The sequence below is a fragment of the Phaethon aethereus genome (assembly GCF_964289735.1).
Source record: "Phaethon aethereus genome assembly, chromosome: 15".
NCBI classification, from domain to species: Eukaryota; Metazoa; Chordata; class Aves; order Phaethontiformes; family Phaethontidae; genus Phaethon; species Phaethon aethereus.
In genome coordinates this window covers 10,000,801-10,023,840 of record NC_138591.1, presented here as the reverse complement: position 1 = coordinate 10,023,840, position 23,040 = coordinate 10,000,801, and the positions used below count along the sequence as shown (strand labels likewise).

Sequence of the window (23,040 nt, the reverse complement as noted above, 5' to 3'; positions counted from 1 at the left end):
GGCCCTGCTAAAAATTTTGTCCCCATTTTTCTTATAAGCCCCCTAAATAAACCTTCAAAACTTCCCGAGTTTGCCCAGAATTCAAGCCGAACGTGAAAACCTTGCATCATCCCTGAATAACACATTTCAAAGCTGATGAAACCTATTTCATCATTTGCATAAATCTTGAGTAGAAATAATTGTGATTTGACAATTTTCTTTTCATTACGTTAGTTGAGTACTGAAAATGATAGCTGGCCTAAACTGGCATAGCCTCATTTGGATAAAGCAGTGAACCTAACCGACCCTGCAGCTTGTCTAAAAAGCCATCATCTTCCTTTCAGACAGCATTTGCCTATGCTGAGGCAAGACGCAGGAAATCCTACATTTCTTCAGATTAGTTGGATCAAGCTGGACTGGAAATTGCATAATACTACACAGTAGGCATTTAGCATCCTTAAAACTTCAAGCTTCAAAGAGCATTTTCCCCAGCAGTTCAGGCTCCCTACCTGGGCTTGTTTATTGCTTTGAACATGCAGACATACTTTTATGATTCATAATCATCCATAAAGAAATTCAACTGTTATTTAAAATGCTCTGTTGGGAAGGCTCAGTAGTTATTAATTAATAATGTCATTAGTAAAGCTACAAAAAGGCAGGTAAAGATGCAGTTAGAAGTATTAGCTGGGTCTTTGCTGCCTTCAAAATTGTGTTTATATCTGGTTTCCCCAGGGTTAGCTTGTTGGTGTGCATTGACTCTGGGTTCTCCTCTTCATACTCTAGGCACTTGCTCTGTAAAATACTGACTGATGCATGAGTATGTCCATAATTAAAAGTAAATCAAAATGCATGTTAGCATGCTGGTGTGGGTTAAGAGTTATACACTGACTCTTAATATGATTTCAGTGCCAGAAGCCTGCCAGGGACTTGTGAGAAGTGAACACAAAAACACTCAGTAGTATCTTTGAAATGCAGGCTACCTATAAAAAGTGTGTGTGTGGAGGGGAATCTGTTTTGAACTGCTGTTATATATTGCTAAAGAGAATTAGCAATTGAAGGTTTATAGACAACAGTGTTGCCACTTTATTACAGTGCCAGTGAGGATAAGCATGGTGAAAGTCAGTGCAAACATGGTGTAAGTGGGATTAGAGTTAGACTAACTGAATTAACTGCTGTCTTTGAAGAGAAAGGATGAACTATTTGGACATTTCCTATACCCACTGCTGTCTCAGAGATGAGCTCTATTTAGCAATATTTTGTTCGCATTTTACTTTCATGCTGATTACCACATTTGCAATGTGTCCTAGTTTTGTGTGGTAATTGGTAATCTGGAAAATTTACTTGGTGTGCAAGATTTAATATTAGTTCCTGCTGTCATGCTGACAATGAATTAGCTTTTTGGACTCTATCATATGTTCTCAGCAGGCACATATGTAATCAAAATGAGCACACGTTGTGTTTCATATTAACACTCGCATCACCTTTGGCAAAAGATCTCTATGTTCTTTGGGGATTCTATCATAGGGCAATGTAATTATAGCATCAGGTATAATTGTAATTTTTAAATACTTCTTCATTTAACATAATATTAACCCTTTCCATAGTAGATGACTTTAGGATTTGGAGGATGATTTTGCTCTAATAAAAGAGTTGCTAGCAAACAGGTATTCTCTTTCAAATGTTGTCTTCAACTCTGTGAAAGTTGTCCTGTTGAACAGTAAGCATTTGGTGCCGTAAGACATTGAATTAATTTACATAAAGAGTCATTCCAGAAATTAAAAGTGTTTTTACATTAAGGAAAAAATGGTACTTACGGTGACATTAAGGTCATGATGGTGAGCAGACTGCTTTTTTTTTTACTTTACCTATTGTAAAATAATATTGTGAAGTGTTCTAAAAGATTTCTTTCTGAGGAAATTTCTTGAAGTACTGCCTTAGAGATATGTTTTCTCTGGGTTTCTTCTTTTAACATTGAACTTGATGGTAATGTTAAAAACTTTCAGTTGTTGATAAGCAGTACCATTAAATTGAATGTAAACATAAAAAGGGAAGGGATTGTTTAACATGAATAAACTAGAATAGTGAAATAGTAACCTGGCTTTGATAGGAAATAGAATGCTTTCTTCTTAACCTTAAGAATTAGATGCAGTTTTCAATAAACATCTTTGAGTAGGCAGCGCAATCTGCACACTGCAGTTTGTTTTACGGATAAGCAGGCTGGCACTGGATGTCTTGAAGTAAATGCATGTTGGCATCTGAATGACACTCCTAGTCAGATGGCTTGGTTTTAGGCAGTCATGCGAGGAGCAGGGGGTTGGACCTGATGATCCTTATGGGTCCCTTCCAACTCAAGATATTCTGTAATGTGAAAAAAAGACTACTTTCTGACTCTAGAAATAAATACTCAAACTGAGTGAGTACTCAATACTTTTACTCCTTGTAAAAGGAGGCATGGGCAGAATTTGCCAAGGAATCACAACTTTGCCTGGGGAAAAAAAGTTATATACCACAGAAGATTTTTCTAAGCATCCTCAGCAGGCTACTTTGGCCTGTATTTTTGATAGTATTAATTAGATCTTAAGTCTTGCAGCAGAGTGTGGCAGGACCCAGGCACTCAGATTGGTGGTGAGCAGTTTTCTGGAGGGGTTGTCACTGAAGCACAAAGAGAAGGATCTTCAAAAATTACTCAGTTTTGGTGGGGGCCAAGTGATGGGTTCTGCCCTGTCCACCTCACACAAGAAAGGGAGCGAGTGAGTGGTGTGTGTATGGATAAACAGTTCACCTTTGTCGTGGTTTAGCCCCAGCTGGCAACTAAGCCCCACGCAGCCGCTCACTCACTCCCCCATGGTGGGACGGGGGAGAGAATCGGAAGAGTAAAAGTGAGGAAACTCATGGTTTGAGATAAAGGCAGTTTAATAGGTAAAGCAAAAGCCGCACATGCAAGCAAAGCAAGACAAAGAATTCATTCACTACTCCCCATGGGCAGGCAGGGGTTCAGCCATCTCCAGGGAAGCAGGGATCCGTCACTCGTAATGGTTTCTTGGGAAGACAGACGCCGTAACTCCCAACGTCCCTCCACACCTTCCTTCTTCTTTGTCCCAGCTTTATATACTGCGCATGACGTTATATGGTAGGGAATATCTCTTTGGCCAGCCTGGGTCAGCTGTCCCAGCTGTGTCCCCTCCCAGCTTCCCGTGCACCCCCAGCCTGCTTGCTGCAGGCCAGCATGAGAAGCTGGACTGTCCTTGACTACTTAGCAACAACTCAAAACATCAGCACCTTATCAACATTTTCTCATCCCAAATCCAAAACACAGCCTCACGCTAGCTTCTATGAAGAAAATTAACTCTACCCTGGCTGAAACCAGGACAACCTTCTAGCAATACTGTCTTGGGAACTAATATGAAGAGATTTTTCATCATTCTTTTAATGTCAAAGATACTGGAAAAGAAATTATATTTGAAGGAAATTGCAGTCAGTTTTATTTGATTATTTTAGCTAGAATGGGGGATTGTAAGGAAGCTCGAAGTTAATCTGCATTTATATAGATCAAAAATTGTTCAGAGCTGGAACATGAGCAAACTGAGCAGAATTTGGTTCAGACATGCTAATTCTCTTTTGATACTAATTTTACACTGTTGATTCTCCATTGATTTCATATGGGTGACTCCTGCTGCATAGCAGGAGATGGACTGAAATTAATTCAGCAGTTGAACTGAAAAGAGTTACATTGCTACTACTCATTAACTAACTCCTTGCCTTAAAAAGTAGTATCTATCCTTAGCTACAATTAGAAGTAATCTTTGGGGGTTTTTAGCTTTTAAGCTATGAGAAAGATGAGTTCCTGATAGTCCACAGCCACACAGAAGTGTTTGCAGCAGCAGCTGCAATAGTAATTGGAGACCTTGCTATACCTGGAGACCTCAGTGATTCCTGATTCTCCAGTGCTGTGATTTTGTACCTTTCAGTACTTGAGCTGCTAGAATTAGGATCCTTACTGGTCCCACCCTTGCAGATGGTGAAGTATGTAACTGTTTTTGCAACAAACCTGTTGGGGCTTTTCCCTGTCTCTCTTACCCCTTTACCTCCTCATCCTCCTCTTCCAGATGATGCTCAAAGTATTAATTATGAGAAGGACTGGCTTAACCTAGCCTATGGGCTGATTTAGTTGCTGTCGCTCAGGTGCTCAGTGTCTGAGGGCTGTGGAGCACTTGCTCTTCAGTCCAGGAGCCTGCAGTTAATGGCAAGCTTTAACCAACTGACAGCCAGGGAGTCTTTCAGTTGTTACTGCTATGCTCTGCCAATATTTCTTATTTTTCCTGGTCTCTTTTTTAAATAAACATGTCATTTTACAATCTGTGAGATGTTTCTTGTTTCACACTTTTTCATCTCCCAAATTAGTTTTGCTTAAGAGTTTTGCTGCCAGTTGATGATTTTTATGTCCTACTGTACCATAAAAGCCAAGTTGTGAATGTGTTTGTTTAGTTTGGGGTTCCATCTTTGTAGAGGAGGAGGACCTCAATTACATCTGAATGGAGGCTTTTTTCTTTTTTTTTAAGCCTCCCCTTGTGATAGGAGTAGTCAAATAGCTTATGTATGAGTGAGCAGGTGGCAGAAAAAAAACCCAATTAATTGGAAACCAATGCTACTGAATTACATCTAGAGCTTCAAAGAATTTTTTTAGCACTCGCTTTACCTAATTAAAATGCATAACTACTTGGACATGTGCCCTGTCTCATAGTATGCTGCACCATTAAGTTATTCCTAGAGATCCACGCTCATACATCGTGCTCACTTCTGCCAAACTCCACAAATTCAGTCGTGTGGGATAAGCTGCACACAAGGAAAGCCTCCCTGAAGTCAAGGTCCTGCTAAAGCCTTGCCAGCACATGGGTGGCAGCGTTGGGCAGGATCAGTCCCAACCGCAGTAAATAGCAAGTGCCTGGTGCCAAATTTAGTGCCGCTGACTGCTAACATGAAGGGGAGAGTTGCAGAATGGGAAGACAGACTCTGAGGATCAGAGCTAAAATAATTTTGGAAATAATATCCATTATTATTTTTGTCTGTAACAGATCAGCATTAATTTTTTTTTATTTTAAACTTTGCACAGATGTTCATTTTTTTGCAGTATAGAGTGGAGTCTTCTACAAGTTACTGTTTAAGTAGCTCTTTGACATTCAGGGGCATCATAGCCTCGTTAAAATCTGAGAGAAATTTATAACTCTGCTTTATAAATTATGGTATTATTGCAAGAATGTATTTCACATACAAATTCTCCCCAGATGCTTTTAACAGCAGCCGGTAACTTAGTCAATAAAATGACATTTTCTGCACTTGGGGTTTTTTAACCACAAAACTGAAATGTCTAGTGAAATACAGAAAATCAGTTTACTTTGTTTTTGTTGAACATTTTTCATTGCCAGCAATTTGATTTTCCTTTGTTTTCCTCTAGTGGTATGTTAATGGGATCTTTTTATACCATGATGGAGTAATAGAGTAAAAGTCCTTTATTTTAGCAACAAGACTATGCTGTCTCTTTCTGTTCTTTGCCCATATATGTAAGTGCAAATATACACCCTTGTGAAAACCAATCCAAATAATTGTCATGAGAACACTGAAAAAAATCAAGCTCCGTTAACAAGTAGTAATTTGTTCCCTGCTTGCAAAAACATATTAGGAATTGTTTTCCCTATTGGTTCGAAGGGATGAATGTTAAAAGGCCGGCGTCCATACCCCCCTGCTAAGGCTGTAGTCCACTTGCTCTTCTTAGAGACGTTTCTGAGTAACTGATACTCAGGTGTGAAATGGGGAGATAAAATTACGTCTTCAGCTTCTTGTGCATATTTAATATATATGTTTATGAATGAAAGAGATTTTAATATCTAAAATCTCTCTTCCGTGTGGCGAGCTTGCTTTTGAAATTGCTGGGAATGCTCACCCTGACTAATGTGTTAGGGCACGCGTGTTTGCTGCTCACGCAGTTTGCAGGGCTGGAGTCAGCCTGTTCGAGGGCAGGGCTTGGGTTTAGCTACAGTGGAGGGTGGAGAGTGGGCTGGAAAGTGGAGAAGGCATTTAGCAGCTGTCTTGTAAATGGATGTTTCACTCACACCGAACCGATCACAGTGAAGCACGGAATTCAAGACATGATTTTCAAGGCACCCTAATTGGATTAGAGGGATTGTATTAAAGATATGTTGGCTATGAAATGTTTAGAGGATTAATGCCCGATGGTTTTTCTTCTTAAACCATCTTTACTAATCCCTCTTGATCAGAAGCAGCTTCTGGAAAGCATTCCAGCCAAGAAGGAGAGCTCAGCCCTACCTTTCCTGTCTCCGGGAAGAGACACGTAGGTTGTAATACACAGTGCACAGACCAAAACTCTCCGTTTTAATTAGGTTCAGAGTACTTATTGTCACTAGTGCTTGCTTTTTGTTTTTTTTCTAAAAATGCTCATATTTACCTCCTGAACATCTTCCATGTTAATGAAAAATTTTCAGTGTAAGGGTGGCCTGTGCAGGAATTACCCATCTGTTTCTCCTGTGTTTTGACCAGTCAATATATGTTAAAATCTAGCTAAAGTAGTGTGGTGTTACTTATTATTCAAATGTTATTGTAACTTAGCATACCATATGAGTAATCTTTTGAAGTCTGCCAAAGGAACCGGTGTTTAATTGCTTATAGTAGAATCTATTTGCTCTTGGAAATGTCAGATAATTATGTTGCATTCCTCTGTCTAACAAGTAATACACTAAGAGAAGATTGGTCCTCTTTTTCTTCTGTGTTGGATAAAATTATTCATGCTCATCCTTTAAGTAGTACACATGGTAGCAAGCTTTCTTGAAGTACAAGAACTGATCAATGATAAATTCATTGATGTGTTACTATTCACATGGACAAATGAGAAGTACGTTACATAGGGAGTGTGAGGTAGACAAGGTAAGGTTATGTACTACTTCAGAAATTTAAATTACACAGAATGAGCTCATTTAATGCACATAAAACAGAGAAAATGAAGATGATCGTATAGATCAATGCCAATATTAAAGGAAGGCATGGATCTTTGAAAAGTATTTTCTCTGAAAATTATCGGGATCATTTGGATCTTTGAATTTGGATCGTGGATCTTTGAAAAGTATTTTATGAAAAGTGCTCTAATTCCTGTCTGCTGGTTCCCAGTTCTGCTTACCAAAAGGACTTTGTCCCCTGAGGAGCCTTTTAGCACTGGGTGACAAGCTGGGGAGCTTTAAGCAGGGAGGCTGGCAGTGTCCTGGTCTTGCTGGGAGTACCAGTTGAGCTGAGCCTTGTGATCTGCAGAGCTGGAAGTGAATCTGCTAACACTGGAGCTAATGTCCCTCTATCGTGCTGGTTTTGCTGACCAGAGATAACAAGAAATCACAGGTGCTACAGGGGAAAGCCTGCAGAAACGGAATGGCCAAGCTTCTGCAGCTCTCTTTCTTGGGAGATTTACTTTGGGTCATTTGGGAAAACCATTGCTTACCTGTACCCTTTTACATAAAGGTTATTTGATACTAGTTATGTGCTGGCACGCATGCTGAGAAATGAATACTGTGAATGCAGAAACTGCATTTGTTTCTGTGGGAAGCTGTTTTTTTAGGTGTGGTATTTTAGTTTAAATATTTCAATTACAATTATTTCTTAACTAACCTGCTAGGGTGTATATGTGTGTATACACACACAAGGCATATACTTATTTATGGTTCATACACATACATGAATCTGATGTCTCAGGCATCTTTTATTGACACAGCATGAGATTCTTAAAAGCACTCAGCTATGTCCCAGCCCTGCAGCTTTTGAAATCCGTAAAGCTTAACTCAAAGGGGTGCAGAGGAAGCAAAGCCTGACAGCTTTGGAGTGAATCTGCCCAGACATGCGCTATTTATTTTTTCTCTCTCTTTTGACTCTACTGTGAAATTCCTATTAATTTCACGTGCAGTGCAACTAGCGTCAGCTAAAATGTAAGGCTAAACTTTCACGTTTTACAGCACATGGACACAAGGCACAGGTATGCGGGTTTATTTTTGTTTTTTCTAGTGTCAGTCTTTATTCTCAGTACCTAACTAGACCTTTTGAAACTACCTATGTAAAATACCCATGAAAGTCTTGACTTTTTTGGTCTGTTTCCAACATGATGTTCATAGTTATCTTGGGCACAGAATAAAGGCAGACTCTGTCCTTCCAATTCTGTATTCAAAAAATAGGAGACAGACGTAATGGGAATCTCAAAGGAAGGATTAATTTCAAGTTAGCAGACCAGATCTTCATATGGTACAAATTAACTTTGTCCTGACCTTACACCAACTGATTATAGTGATTACTGTTCATTTCTTAAGAATATCTGGGGAAAAGGTACTTTACATAGGACTTGAAAAATGACAGCACAGTAACACAGAATGGGAAGACATTGATCAGGCAGGTAACAAACATGCATTTATCTACCGATTCATTTCTTAGTAGTCTCAGCAGTACATAAATATCTCCTGGGAGGTTGTGTGAAGTAGAGACTGACTTCAACTATGTAATTGCTCATGTTTTCACTCTTTATTGATTATTCGTACTGTGAGCAAGACAGGAAGAGATAGAGTAAAGGTTACGGATATAGCAGTCTCCAAAAACACCGCAAAACACAGAAACAGGCACTGGAATCTGCAAAGGCTGTTTCAAATGCTAATTTGAGGCGTGAGCCTTGATAGAGCTCTATTGCTATTACGCTTGGGATTTGTTATGTTGATGTTGTTACTTTCTTGTTTAATATATGCCTTTGTTGTTCTGTAGTAACTGGTTGGCTTTCAAGTTTCTGTTCCTTGAAGGATTAAACTTGATGTTGATTTGAGGCAGAAGAGAAAGTCTGTACTGAAATAAGGACATTTTCTGTGTTTTCGTCTTGTCCTGCACAAGAAATCTAAAGGCTTCCCTAGCAGGGAAGGGAGCTAAGTGCTTCAGTGCAGAGAAGAGCTCACTGCGAAGCCCATTGTTGGTTTTGGCATGAATGGCGCTGAGCCTGTCATCGCTGTCCAAGTTGGGATGTAATCCATCTGCAGCAAGAGGGCTGGCATCCTCTGGTGTGTAATTCAGGCCACCTACATCAGTAGTTGATTGTCTAATTTAGGTGCCCTTAGGGCAAACTGCAGGACCTGGGGGCGCCTCTGGGCTGCCACCAGTGATGTCCCCAGGTAACAGCTGTACTGTACCAGGAGGAGACTGATGTACATATGGTGCACCGCTATTGCCCGAGAGAAACCTGAGTCCATCAACTGAAAGGAGCCTTGGAAAGGAGCCTTGTTGCCACTGGCCAATTCTGCCTCTTTCGCCATCACTTGAACAGCCTATGGAGGGTCCTTCTGTCTCCACGGACTGTTTGGAGAGGCTGATGTGTTAAATTAGCAGTGTGAATCTCATCGCTGTTGCCGATCAGCGGGGCAGGGGACTACAGGCAGGTCAATCGCCAGCAGCCCTGGCAGGGGCTCTCCAGGAAGAATGTGCTGGTGGCTGGTGGCCCATAGCAGGCACCAGCTAAAGAAGCTGCCCAGAAGAACTGGGCACCTCCCAACGCTGCAGTGCTGTTCTTGTAGAAGCCAGAGTGCTGTTGGTGTGGCTGTAGCTGTGTCCAGAAAATGCAAATAGTGGATGAGGTTTTATAAATGCTTCAATTTGGGTTTGTGTCATCGATTTTCTCGGGAGTGGTGGGATGTTTTATCTTGTCTGACAAATTCCTGTTCTCATCAGTTTTGGACTGTTGAAAGGAGCATCCTTAAAGCAACAATCAGTGGTGGGTAAGATATCTAAACACATGCCTCATCTCACCCCTTTCACTGCTTTTTTTCCCCTACTGTAACCTCTCCTCTCCTAATGAGCACAAAGTTTCCTTGGCAGTAGTCACTCTGCTGGGTGGGGGTCAGCTCTTGGGCCGCAGGACCTGAATGAAGTGTCTAGCCCTGCAGCAAACTCACTGGAGAGTGTACAGAACTGGTACATTCAGGAATTACTCTTGGTTTTGGTGATCAGCTGGGTGGTCTCCACAAGTTTTGACTCTGAACTGGGGGTCCCACTCTGAATGGGCTGCTGGTTAGTCCCAAGAGCCAAGCTGGAAAACTCTGCCTTTTATTAGAGCATTTTCTTAGGGCTATAATGGTACAGGTACCAGTGGTCTTTCTCTGTTTTGTGATTTCCAAGGGTGTTACCTCCCAAATGTTTAAGTTGGACTAAGGTATAAGGTGCAAGAGGTCTTTGCAAGGAATATCTGTGTCAGTTGTTGGATCTGCTTTAAAAGTAAAGTCCAGCAATGTCACTGAATGTAGTAAAAATAACCTCTTGCTCACTTACAAGGCATTTTGTATTCACCCTAATGACACTGATCGTGATGTGCTAATCGGCTGTTAGCTGATATTATAAATATTATTATTAGGAAATTAGTTCTAATTCAACATTAATTAATTTACTGTTGCTTTTGAGTGTTATTTATTTATTCATGAGAGTCACTAAGAAAAAGGAGAAAATGCTTGGCTAACACACTCCAGCAAAAACTGCAAATAATTGAGATTTGTCTCTCAGGAATGCTACCATTTTCATAATTAGTCAGAAAAGTGAGCTTGTTACTGAGATTATTGGCCTGCCTAGGTAAGTATTGTAGTAAATTAAGTTTAGTGTGTATTGCAAGTGCAGTATAGTGGTATCTGATAATTAATCAGTCATTTGCAAACGTAAAAATTGTTTCAGTAACTACTTGAGACTGACTGCAAGACAGAACAAAGTTTTTGTTTGAAATATGGCAGGCTGCTTCAAACCAAATGCTTTCTGGTTTTGTTTGAAATTTAGTGGATATAAATGTGCTGTTGCAGCACACACACATGCACACATACACATAATCAGAAATTCGGTACTGAGATTGATTTTGAACAGTCATAGGATCATAGAATAGATAACAGTCCTGTGTTATTCCACCTGCTTTCATGGATTTTGTGATACAAAAGATTTCTGTCTTTGTTCTCAAGGTTCTTATATTTCTTCATTTACAATGTATCCTTCCAATCATGTGAAAAACATACACAGAGTTTTCTGGTGCAGAGTGTCTTTCTGGATTTGCTTAATGGATGATACCTGCCCCAGTGCGTTCTTGAGTGAGTCTTGGAAGTGGTGCATGCAGCACAAATGTGTAATAGCTATAACAGAATGATGACAAAGCTGGGATGGAAATATTTTCTTTCAAATTCCAAAACAGAAAATTATCTTTTTTTTTTCCCCCTTGGGAAAAGGGAGAAACTATTCATCATCTTATGATTCAGCTGTGAATACTATACAGTTCTACATGTGTCTTCTATCTTCCTACCTTCCTTCTTTCATGTACTTTATTTTTCTATCCATAGACAAGGTAGAAATCTCTCCAGCACAGGTGTTGCAGCAGAACTCAACCTAAATCTGTAATGACAGGGAGTTTTCCTTTTTATATGAAATTCTGCAGGGATGCAGAGCTGCTTATCAGTTCACAAACTCCCTGTAGAGTAACTTCCAGTGATCTCCTGAAGGGGATTGTCCGGCTGTAAGGCAGTGGCTCTTCTCTGACTGCCCTAAGTTTATACTGTCACTCTCTGAAATGATTAAAGCAGACTCAAAATGCTCACATCAGCAGCTCCTTTGTTCCAAGCCAGGGCTTCTGCTCAGCATGGAAAGAACATTACTGAAATCTGTCTCTCTAATGTTAAATGGACTAGTCATTGAATGCTTGTAAATTATGTCTCACTGCTTCCTGCCTACCTTGCATTGATTTTTGCTTATGGGTTACTTGATCATGTGAACTTACAGAGGATCATAAATTGCTTCTGTAATTCACGATAGAGTCTGAGAATGAAAAGTACTAGAGTGGGGTTGTTGAGATAAAACATTTCTGAAAAAAAAATTGAATATTCACTTTTCCATAGCAGCATGATTTCTGAAATTTTATCCAAAGTGCTCAATGTTAATTCACAGATAAAAAGTATGGGTAGCAGCAATTTTAAGGAAATCTACAGAACATAACTAGCAACATTTCATTCTGTAAACCATAAGCATCTCTCTCAAATCCCTGTGTCCTAGGGATAGTTGCATAAAAGATCTCAGCTGATTGCACTTCTCCTACTTTGCTGAGCAAGTTAAAGCCCACTAAAAGAAGCCACATGTGTGACTGGTCATGTTAATTATCTTCATCAGGTACTTGGTTTGTTTTGCTAGAGGTGGAACCCAGCCCTTCTTTGACCTGGGAGGTGGATGTGCTTGGTTCAGCCGACATGCAAAGGTGCTGATTCCCTGAGATGCTGAACACTATCAGCTCATGCCGCTTCTTAGAGGCACGGGATGGCCTTTCAGAGAGCAGGATGTGCCTGCGATACAGGGAGCTCTGTAGCGGGTTGGTTGTCAGCGTACACATTCACCAAAGCAGCACATGCTCTAAGCCCACTTTTTGGTGAATACCCTAATACGAAAGAGGGGTCTTCTACACTGTGAACAGGACAGTGGGCATTTTGCATATAAATAGTAATAACAATTAAAAAATAAAAAATCAGTGCTCACCTAAAATCTTTTCTTTCACTAAAGAAGTCCACAAGGGCCACCGTGAAAACATAATTTCCTAGGCTGGAGGTGAAAATTGGCATCCCAAAGTTGGGATTAATGTTGCTAAAGGTAGTTTTCTAGTCTCTGGCATAGGAAAAATTGCTTTTTCTTCTAAGTGTGATTAACACACGCAGTGCTTCAGGAGTTACCTTGCCTGTGCAAGGTGTCTTTGCTGGAGGGTACTGCAGGAAGACAGATCATCCCCTCTTGAGCCTGATCGCTAATGAGGCACTTGCTGTAATGGATTGTTGGGCCTTAACTCCAGCCAGATGTCTGGATAGGTCCAGGTGAATATTGCTATTATCAAGCCCTCAGACAAGGACTTCTCGTCAGGTCCTGATGGCTCACTGGTGAATTACTTCAGTGAAGTTTTTTGTTGTTTTTATATAACTCTGACTACTTCTATTACTAGGTCTGTTACAAAAATTAGGTTTGCTAAATGAAGGAATGTTTTTGCTCTAACTGAATGGAAAAGATTTTCAGACGAAAGCCAAGCCTGGAAATTTTCAACCTGCTGTGTTGTTATGAGTTGTGAGCAATTGAAAAGAAGCAGTTTATAGTGGAAATCTGAGTTCAGCAACTACTGCTCAGCTGGCTGTTGCGGAAGTGGTCCTGCTGGAGGGAATGGGGCTGCTCCTGTGAGTTTAAGTAGGGACTGCAGAGCTCTGCCTCTTTGGAGTGATTATGGCTAGTGCTCCTGCTATAATGACAAGGCTTCTGATTGCATTTATGGATGTAACAGCAGTAAATAGTGTGCTGAACTATGCAGCAATAACTCTTCTGATGTCCTCTATCCATTGATTCATGCTGTCAAGGCAGAGTACACACGCACAGTTGTGTTCAGACGAAGTCAGCAGCATCCAGGTATCTGCGCAGAGGTATTCTCATGAACAGCTAGGACAATATCAAGCTGAGAATAAAAGTCGATGGATTGATTTACAAAAAATAATATGCCTCACAAAATTCATTAAAAGATTGCTTCGTGCTGCTAGAGAAGTCTGATGATCTCATTAATTAGCAATAGAGGTAAAAGATTAGCAGGTTGTCTCTGAGTTATATTGGTGGATGATTGAGCATAATGTGGCACTACTGCAAATATGAAAATGATTGAACTATGTTTATTATTCTGGCATCTAGTAATACTGCAATTGTTGAAGATTAAACTCTTAATTATGAATATTGAGTTGTCTGGGCTCTAGAAAGTGCAAGTTGAAATTGCACTAGAGCTGAGATTCTTCTGTTACCTGCAAAAATAGGTACGGGTTTTCCTGCTAACACGCATTGATGTCAATCCTGCCATGCTTTGAGCAGGAAGCCAGAAGGGCAACTTTTGCTTTTCTCAGTAAGGCATTTGATCACAGAGCAAAATGCCACGATTTGTTTTCAGTGTAGAATAGCAAAATAAATATGCTTTGATGCAAGGGCTAGAAAATGTTTGTTATGAGCTGGTTGAGCACAGCCACTTCTGCTGAGGTTCCATGTGGCAGTCTCTCTGAAGCAAGGCAGCATGAAAAGTCACTCTTCTATCCACTGTTTCCATTGCATCATGAAACAGCAGACTTTGAGGAAGTTTAAGACAAGTCCTGCTGCTTCCAGGCCAGAGATACTGTTTCACCTGTGCCAGATGGCCGTAAAGATGACACTCCATTCACTCTCCCCACTCACTCATATGTGCAAAGCTATTTCTGAGGCTAGAGCTGTGTTCCCAAGATCTAACTGTAACATAATATTCTTCACGGGTTTTGTTTTAGCTTGTATTAATATCATGGGCTTTTTATTACATTTTGTAAAACACCAATCTGTGTAAGTTATCCTAGGAAAAGGGAATTCCTTAAATCTGTAGGAAAGTCCACTCGACACGCAATGCCCATGCTCAGAGAAGCTTTCTAGGTGAGATGGAGTACAGCTCTAGTCCCACTGAGACTGCCCCAAGCAACCAGTGCAGGAGGAGAAGATGGGAATTCTCCTGGGTTGGCTTGACTCAATTTTCTTGGGAAGGCAGATGATGGCATGCAGAGAGGTGACAAGTGTTAGTGAAGGCTGAGTGTAGGGAAGGAAGCTGCCCGTGACTCCTCTGTACCTGGTGGGTGAGAAGGAGAAGAGTGAACAGAGGTGAAAAAAGGGCTATTTGGGACCAGGGAGAAGAAGGTGATTTTTGCAACTGCTTTTTGTTGGACTGAAGTGACTGAGGCTGGAGGCCACTTGAATTGGCACCCTGAGTGATCTTGTGGCAAATGGCAAGGTAGCGGTGGCACTGAAGTAGTTATCAAACACAAGTACTACCTTAAAATCCTTTTAGATTTTTATTACTGCTGAATGGTACAATGTTAAGTGAAATCATCTGATGCGTTTTCTGTGTCTTCTGTCCTAACACCTAGCAGGGGATGTGCTCCTGCCTGAGAGGCAGGTCATTAATATTCAGGCATTAACGTGATGTGCAAGACTTGGGTATGCACAAGTTTTATAGGAATGCAGTGACCAGAGCTATTCAGATCTTGATGTGATTCATACAGCTCTGAAGTCCTACTGTATTTTTTAGTAAGCAGACACTCAATTGAATGCTTGCTGCCCATTTCATCTTATTTGCAAACCAAGATCATTCTGTATTATTGGAGTAGCCTGCAAAATAGAGAGTGCCTAACAGCCATGGGCTAAAACTGGGGAAGTAATGGTGTGGAGCAGAAGTAGCAGATACTCTGACAGGTGGAAAAAATACAGCATTCTTACATTTGTGAAATTCCAGGCAGCCAAGAATAGGATTAAAGAAGCCATAATAGTATGCAGGTGGAAAATGGGACTATAAAAACCTAAACCTAAAAGAGAAAGAGAAGGAAGGAAGGAGCATGTGGAAGAAGAGACTGGAGTAGGAAAATAGCAGAGAGGAAAACAAGTCACTACAGGAATTTATTAGTGAAACCCAGTGAAGTGAGGTAGCATTTCAGGTGAAAATTTGGGAGGATTTTGTTCTTGGTAATTGCTAGATAAATGGTAGTGTGGGTACTGGAAGCAAGTTAGTTTAAAATAAAAGACCCACAATATGCCTATTTTAAATTCCCCTCACCTTCTACATATGATTGCAGAAAGCCACTAATTTCAGAAGATTGGTATCCAAAACTATAATGAAAACCACTAAAAATATTTCAGTCCATTGAGGGGACATCACCAGTTTGAAATCAAAGCAGTTTAAAAGAAAAATGGGTTGTTTTAGCAATTGCAACTGCCCTTCATTCCCCTGTCAGCTTTCCTTGCAAGCACATTTTCTTCCTTTCACAGTCCCTTTCTGTCTCTGTGCAAAAGCCCTAAGCGCACCCACTGGGAAGCTCATCAGCTATGTGGGAGAAATAATAAAACTGAGCATAGGCAAATGGCTATAATAAACGGAAAATGATAGAAGAAACGAAATTTAAGCTTTTTTCTGATCTTTTAATGCTGTTCATCCAAGTTTTATTGAGTTAATGGTGGAGGTTTTTTTAAAGAAATACCATCTAAGTTGTTGGTGTCCCATTTAGAGTGACTCACGGGACTAGAAATTTCCTGATGGGTAGTCTGGATACAACTGGGGGCAATGAAGTTGCATTAATTTATGAGCAGACAGATGTTCCTTGAGGGACTGCAGAGAGGTAAGGGTCAGTGTGCCTCTGGGACTTTGTAGGCTCTTTAGTTTTCAGTATCCATGGATGTTCTGGATAGGCACATAGCTGCCTTTTAGCCCATTGTATAGTCCAGCAAAGAGCCTATTCTAGAGACTGGGTACACCTCTTACACATACAACTTTCCTGGACCTCCAGGATGGGAAGAACAGATGCTGATTTAAAGCAAGTGTGCTAGGGAAGCACTTCTGAGGAGAAACTTGAAGGGAGGGTTATGGGAGATGTTGGAACCATCCTTTTCTGGGATGTGCTGCTCCAGTTGCAGCAGGATCTCTCTCTTGTAGCTGTCTAAAAGGAGTGTTTCAGTTACTCAAGGGTATTTCAGTACAATTAAGGGGACCACATTGTTTAGGTAACCTGAAACAGTGCTCTGCAAACTTTCAATCGGTCTGTTTTTTCTGAGTTCATGCTACTCCCTTTAATAAGGAGAAGATGCATCAAGAAGGATTAGGCAAAGGCCTTTTTTTCTGTGTCCAACTTTTGTAATGAATACATTATAAAAAAGAAAGCTTTTGGTATTGTTTACTTTTATCAACATATGTTTCCAGTTTCCAAAACCTGGGAAAAAGCATCTTTCCCTGTCACTTACTCTCTGTTCACACTTGGCAAATGTTGTCTTTCTTGTTCCTTGTATCAAATAGACAAACATGAGCATGTTTTTTTAATAGCTGTAGGAGATGTTTTGGAAGGCACAGTGGGTTTTGTGGCTATACTCATGCTGTCTGATATATCTGTGCCTGGGTGCAGCCTCAAGTTCATTCTGCAACCTAGCACAAACCTGTTGTGTCCCCACTCTCTGCGAAAAGAGTCTTGAGACAGCTGGTACGTGGAGGTGGGAGGAGAATGGGGGCATCCCAAAAGGCACTAGTGCAGGAACTGCGTATGACTTATCCACATATACTCCTTGGTGTTTTCAGGAAGAAACAGAGGATCCGTGACAAGTTGAAAAGAGAGTGATGGTTGAGCTAGGAACTTCTCAGGGCTTCGTGCTGCTTTCAAACCTGAGGGTCTCATTAAGTTGTTAGAAGATCCACCTCTTATTCTCCCAAGTTTGCTGAGGGTCTTTTCGTGAGTCCCCTTCAAATTTGAGTCAGGAGATTCTAACCTCTAATAGTAGGAATACCTGCCCTGGACACTTGGAATCTGCTAAATGGCATCAGTTTCTCTCTAACTCCCTTGGACTCTTAATTGATTCATGAGGCTTTTTCTGGGAAGGTAGGAAAAACCCAGCTTTTCTGATGGTGAGAGAAAAAATAAAAGTGATGAGTAGTTCCTGTAAAAGAGTGTAAAACACAATTCTGTTGTTTTTCTGGGAGGGCAGGGGAGATGCCACTTTCAAACAAAGCAGGTTAAAGTCCTGTCCCACCTGTGGTTGCTATGCTGGCCAAGGAGTTTTATTGAGCTGTTTGTTCATTGAGAACATAGGTGTGCATTGATTTTGACGTATACTGTTTGGCCAAAGTGTTGCATGTGGTGGAAGGCAGGTGAATTAATGTTGTTGCATGTGATGGCAGCTGCTGCTTTTAGTAAGTTCAGCTCATGCGTGGCCATTTCCAAACCTTTGCTTGTAGTGGGAAATGAACTTTTGAGTCCTGCCCATGTTCACATGCATTTCCAATAGTTAAATACTTATTTTCAGTATAATCAGAAGTTCAGACCTCTGGAACTTGTCAAATAGATTTACATTTTAGAGGAAATAAACCAAAGTAACAACTCAGATCTTATGACTTTGAAAAATTGTACCTTGGGGGACTAAGCAACTTTTGAGACAATGATATTCCCTTTCATTTAAAAAAGAAAAAAAGTTAAAATATGCGAGAGTAAAGTTGGGGCAGGAGAGGTTTTTTGAGTTTTGAGGCCTTTTCCTTCCTTGTTCTGCTTATATTCAAAATGTCAGGTTCTCTCTGAACCGTTTTTGTTGAGAAAGGTCCTTACAATGTCAGAGCATTCAAGAGGTGGTTTAACTGAAGAATGAATGTCAGATTTTGGATAAAATTGTATTTTTCTTACATTGTGTTAAGGTTCTTGAGTTGAAGAGCTGTTACACAAACCAAAACCAAAGCACTTTAAATTCCTGGGTAAAAATGTTCCTTCAGCTCTTCAGTTAATCAGTACATCCTGTCTTAACCATACACTGCGGTGTTTCCTTTAGAAAATAGAGACCAGAAATTGCTCCATTAAAATAGAAATGAACACAAATTTAAAATAGGATTATAAGAGCCCCTCTCGTACATGAAGAAGTGAAGATATGCAGGTTGCCATTTACATGTTCCACGATACATCTGCTGTTACAAATAAATGCTATCAGTCAAGATAATCCTCAGCAGCTGTTAAGCAGCAGAGTTTCACCAGCTTCTCAGCAGAACTGTGCTGATCATGGGAATGAGCATCTTTTGATAAACGGCGGGGTTTGATTTCTGGGGAAGCAGAGGGGAAGTTGGCCTTGGCATTTCTTGAATAATTTGAACAGTGCTTAGAAACTTGGAGGTGATTCCTTTGAAGATGCAAACGTGTGTAGTGTACCCAAGTGGAGCTTGGTCTGACTCATAAACATTTGGGTATTTATCCATGTTCGTGTAGCCTTGTCCAGGTTGAGGCACACAGGCAGGGCTGTGTGGAGAAGGCTGGCATTCCTGCTGCCCGTGGGGTGATGACCCTGTACGGTGACGGAGGAGAGAGGTGCGATCTTGGTGGCACGCAAGCTGGCACCCCTCATGAGTTCTCGCTTTTCCTTAGAAACTGCTTTTGAAGGAAGACCCAAGGAGAAATGTGTACTTCTCTCTGCACCTCTGCCCTGTGGATACACTCAGAGATGTCCTGTGTTTTGTTTTCGAACAGGAAAAGCCAACAACAATGTACAGTGGGATGAGGACTCCGTAGAATACATGCCAGCCAACCCAGTCAGGATCGCATTTGTCTTGGTTGTTCATGGCAGAGCTTCTCGGCAGCTCCAACGCATGTTTAAGGCTATTTACCATAAAGACCATTTTTATTACATTCATGTTGACAAGGTAATATATCACTGGTTATAAATTGCCTGTCTCACCATCTGTCAGTCTACCCATCTTTGTCATCTTCTTCATTCTCTCTTTACCTCTGCTGCATAGAGTGCATGTCACTTTTTGTCTCCCCATCTGTTATATGTTTGGAGCCTTTTTTTTTTTTTTCCTTTGTTGTTATCTTCTCTGTGTAACAGCTTTCATTTCTCCTTATATGTCTGTGAGTATCTATCCATGTCTGTCTGTTGTACATTTAGTTAACAGTAATTGATATGTTGATGCAGACTGACAGTGGTGGCGCACTGGATGGAGAGCTGACACGAGGTGCCTTGGGCAAGTTACTTTACTTTCCTTTCACAGTGTGAAGTAGTAACAGTCACCTCCTTTACCAAAGCCCTTTGGGATCTACTGATGACAAATGATAAATAAGAGCTACTTATACTGACTAGTGATTACTGTAGTTGTAATAAAAAGAATGAAACGCGTCTCTGTACATTTCCAAATTAGCATTTAGCAAAAGAAGGTTGTGTGCCATCGTAAGTGAGGGCAAGGCAATGGCAATGCTCAGTGAGTCAAGAAGTAGGGTTGGTAGTAGATATAGGGAGGGCCAATTTTGGACAGAGTAACTTGAATGTATTACTTTTTTTCTCCTGTAAAGCGATCCAATTACTTGCACCGGCAAGTGCTCCAGTTTGCCAACCAGTACCCAAATGTGAGAGTCACTTCTTGGAGAATGGCAACTATCTGGGGAGGAGCAAGTCTTCTGACCACCTACCTGCAAACCATGAAGGACTTAATGGAGATGAATGACTGGCCATGGGATTTCTTCATTAATCTCAGTGCTGCCGACTACCCCATCAGGTACAACAAGTATTCTAAGAATGCAGATGTTTTGTTCCTAAAGGAAATACATATTGAAGGATATAAGGAATGACATGTGCTGTGCTGTGAGAAGCAGAGGTCAGAGGGGCAGTTTCTTCTGTCTTACAGCAGAAGGCTTCTTTTGGTGAGGCTTCTGTCTGACAGCCACACTTTAGCCAAGGAGACAATCACCTTGCTTGTACCCCGTGTGTCTGCCACATACCTAGGAGGGACTGCGGCTGTGAGCAGGCTAGGAGCACTGGTTCTTCACTTTCACTGAGGAAGCAGGGGCTGCTCTGTTTAGTTGTTATTTCCAGCAAGGGGCATCTGCAAGAGAGGATGAGTAAAGTTGCAGTAAGTACTGGAGCTCAGCAAATGAACCCCAGGTACGGAGAGATTCCTCCCTCTGATTTGATGTCTCAGAAAATGTTTAAGGTATTAATATAGATTCAGTGAAGGTAATGTTCTCCTATTCCTTTTTTTAGTACTTTTTCTGCAGAGGATAATGATAGTAGAAGTGACAAATAAGTTTCTAGGAGTCAATTATATCTTCAGCACCAACCGTTGCCTGAATATCTTTATTCAGCTGGCATCAGGCAAAGAACTTCACACACCACCACATGACAAGGCTCGTGATTTTGAGTGAAATTATATTCTTTCTGGATTTACATAACCCAGGCCCCACAGCTGCATTCCATAAGGTTTACTACATTGTGCAAAAAAAAAAAAACCCAAACCAAAACCCCAAAAAACCCAAACCCACCCACAAAAAACCACAAAACCAACAAAAAACCCAACAAACAAAAAAACAGCAAAAAAGATACCACCACCCCCCAAAGTGTACTTAAACTGTTGGTTTTGGACTATAAGCATTATCAAGAAGAGGGAAAGAGGAAATTCTCCTTGTGACTTCTGTTTCCCTGTATGTTGAAATGAATTAATGAAAGGGGAAGTAGCTTTCTTGGGTGGTTTTCTGATAAGTGATGACATAACATGAAATTAATACTCATAGAAAAGAAATAGATGAGATCCTTTCACTGCTTTAGTGATCCTTTCGCTGATTAGGTTTCCACAAGATCTCTCTCAAAGTATGGGTCCCTTCCTGAAGCTGCTACTCAGACAGAATTCCCCACTGAAGTGAAAAATGAAAAAAACCCATGAGCATATGCCTCAGGAAGGATTTTGTGAGAACTGACAAAATGTTTTATTGCTGGTGTCCATTTCTAAGAACTGTCAGTGAAATGCAACACATTTTGGGGAGAAAAAAATTAGGGAAGAGCACAAGAGTCACAGAGATTTCATAGATATTGGAATATGGGAATTTGAATTAAGAAATCATGATATTTCACATTGCATCCGATTTAAACACTTTTGGTGTCCAACAGGAAGAGACCTAACAATTTTGACATATTACTCTTGTTTGTATGGGAGAGTATGTAGTTCTCTGTATATCTCTTGAGTTTTGGGAAAAGCTCACTTGTTATTCCCTGTTGTTCACTTTCCCGGTGAGGAATGCTGCACTGATAAAATGTAATAATGCTGTGGTATCCTGCAGTCTTTCAAACTCTAAACAAGTGCCATTCAGCTGGAAAAATTCCAGGTGCTCATTTCTTCATGGGGGAAATTCTTGAAGGTCGTGCTTCTCCATTGCAGCCGCTCTCACGAGCTGCATGGTGGGCTTTTGGCAGCCAGGCAGGCGTCTGAAGATGCTCACTTCCCTTTCAGTCAAAGTATTCTGTTACCAGAACTGATGGAAATATGCTTCCTTTCCACACCACAGACTTCAAAAAGTGAAGTTGTAGCACTGAAAAATGTTTTTTAATGACAGTGACTTATAGATACTGTTAATTTTTTTTTAATATGGAATATTACAGCTATAAACCCTAGAAAATGTTATGTCATCAAATATATATGAGTACATTTCATTTTCATATTGGAGATGCTATAAATTAATATTCTTTATAATCTTTAGGAAGGCATTACCTTTCTGCATACCCCATAGAGAGCTGATTGTTTTTCCGGGAAATAGTAAATAAGGTGTTTGAGGCTTCTTCTCCATCTTTCAGACTTCATGCCATGATTTGTTAGATAACGGGCTAGGGGCAGTTTACCATTCTGTCACTGGTTAGTCATATTGCAGTTGTTCTTGCTAGGTTTCCCTGCATAAGAACATATGAATTCTGTGGATTAATAGTTTTTATCCAGAGCTGCTTCACATTAAGCTTTCGCTTCCCATCTGCTATTCCATCTGTAACACTGAAACCTTTACTACTTCTCTTCTGATAATAAAAGCCAATCCAGCCTTATAAGTCAGAAAAACACATTCGATATGTGGGGTTAATACTATATGATGAAGCCTAAATCTGTCCAGGGAGCAGCCTGCTATGTTCACAGGCTACATTACAATTGCTAGGAGCCCTTCATCCTTCAGAAGTCCAGAAGCAGATGTCAAGGATCACACTGTATAAAGGCGGTGGGGGGGGAAATATTAGAACCATTCATTTTGGGAGGGAAGCAATTAAAAATGTGTAAAATAAAACATATGCAAGCCAGGAAAAGCTAGATACTCCTATTATTCTTCCTCATGCCTTAATGTTTAGCTGGTGGAGTTTGTAGGTCCAGCACCTAGCACAAAGGAGGTCCTAATCCCCGTGCTTCTAGTTGTTATTGCAGTAGAAATTGCTGGCAAATAGAGTCTGGATGTAAAGATGCCTCCAACAAAAATACTGTGTTTCTCTTTAGTCTTGAGGCAATATGCCTAAGTGAAATGATATGGTGCGTTATCCAACCTTGACTCCATTCAGCTCCATTAAACATTCTCAGCAGGAAAATGTGGGATTAAATGGCTAAAGACAAACCTCTACAGGTGACTCTGAGGTGGGAAGGTTGTGTGACTGCCCCACCTTTTGCTCTGGGATTGTGAATAAAAAAAGGCACACGCCTTC

General features: G+C 40.6%; 1 protein-coding gene across 1 annotated transcript in view; it reads left to right on the top strand.

Moving 5' to 3' along the window:
- Window positions 1-23,040, top strand: part of XYLT1 (xylosyltransferase 1) — a 205,607-nt gene that overhangs the window by 121,916 nt on the left and 60,651 nt on the right. The window contains exons 4-5 of the mRNA XM_082006657.1: window positions 19,074-19,246; window positions 19,893-20,095. Of these exons, the coding sequence (XP_081862783.1) occupies window positions 19,074-19,246; window positions 19,893-20,095 (376 nt within the window). The remainder of the gene's footprint in view (window positions 1-19,073; window positions 19,247-19,892; window positions 20,096-23,040) is intronic.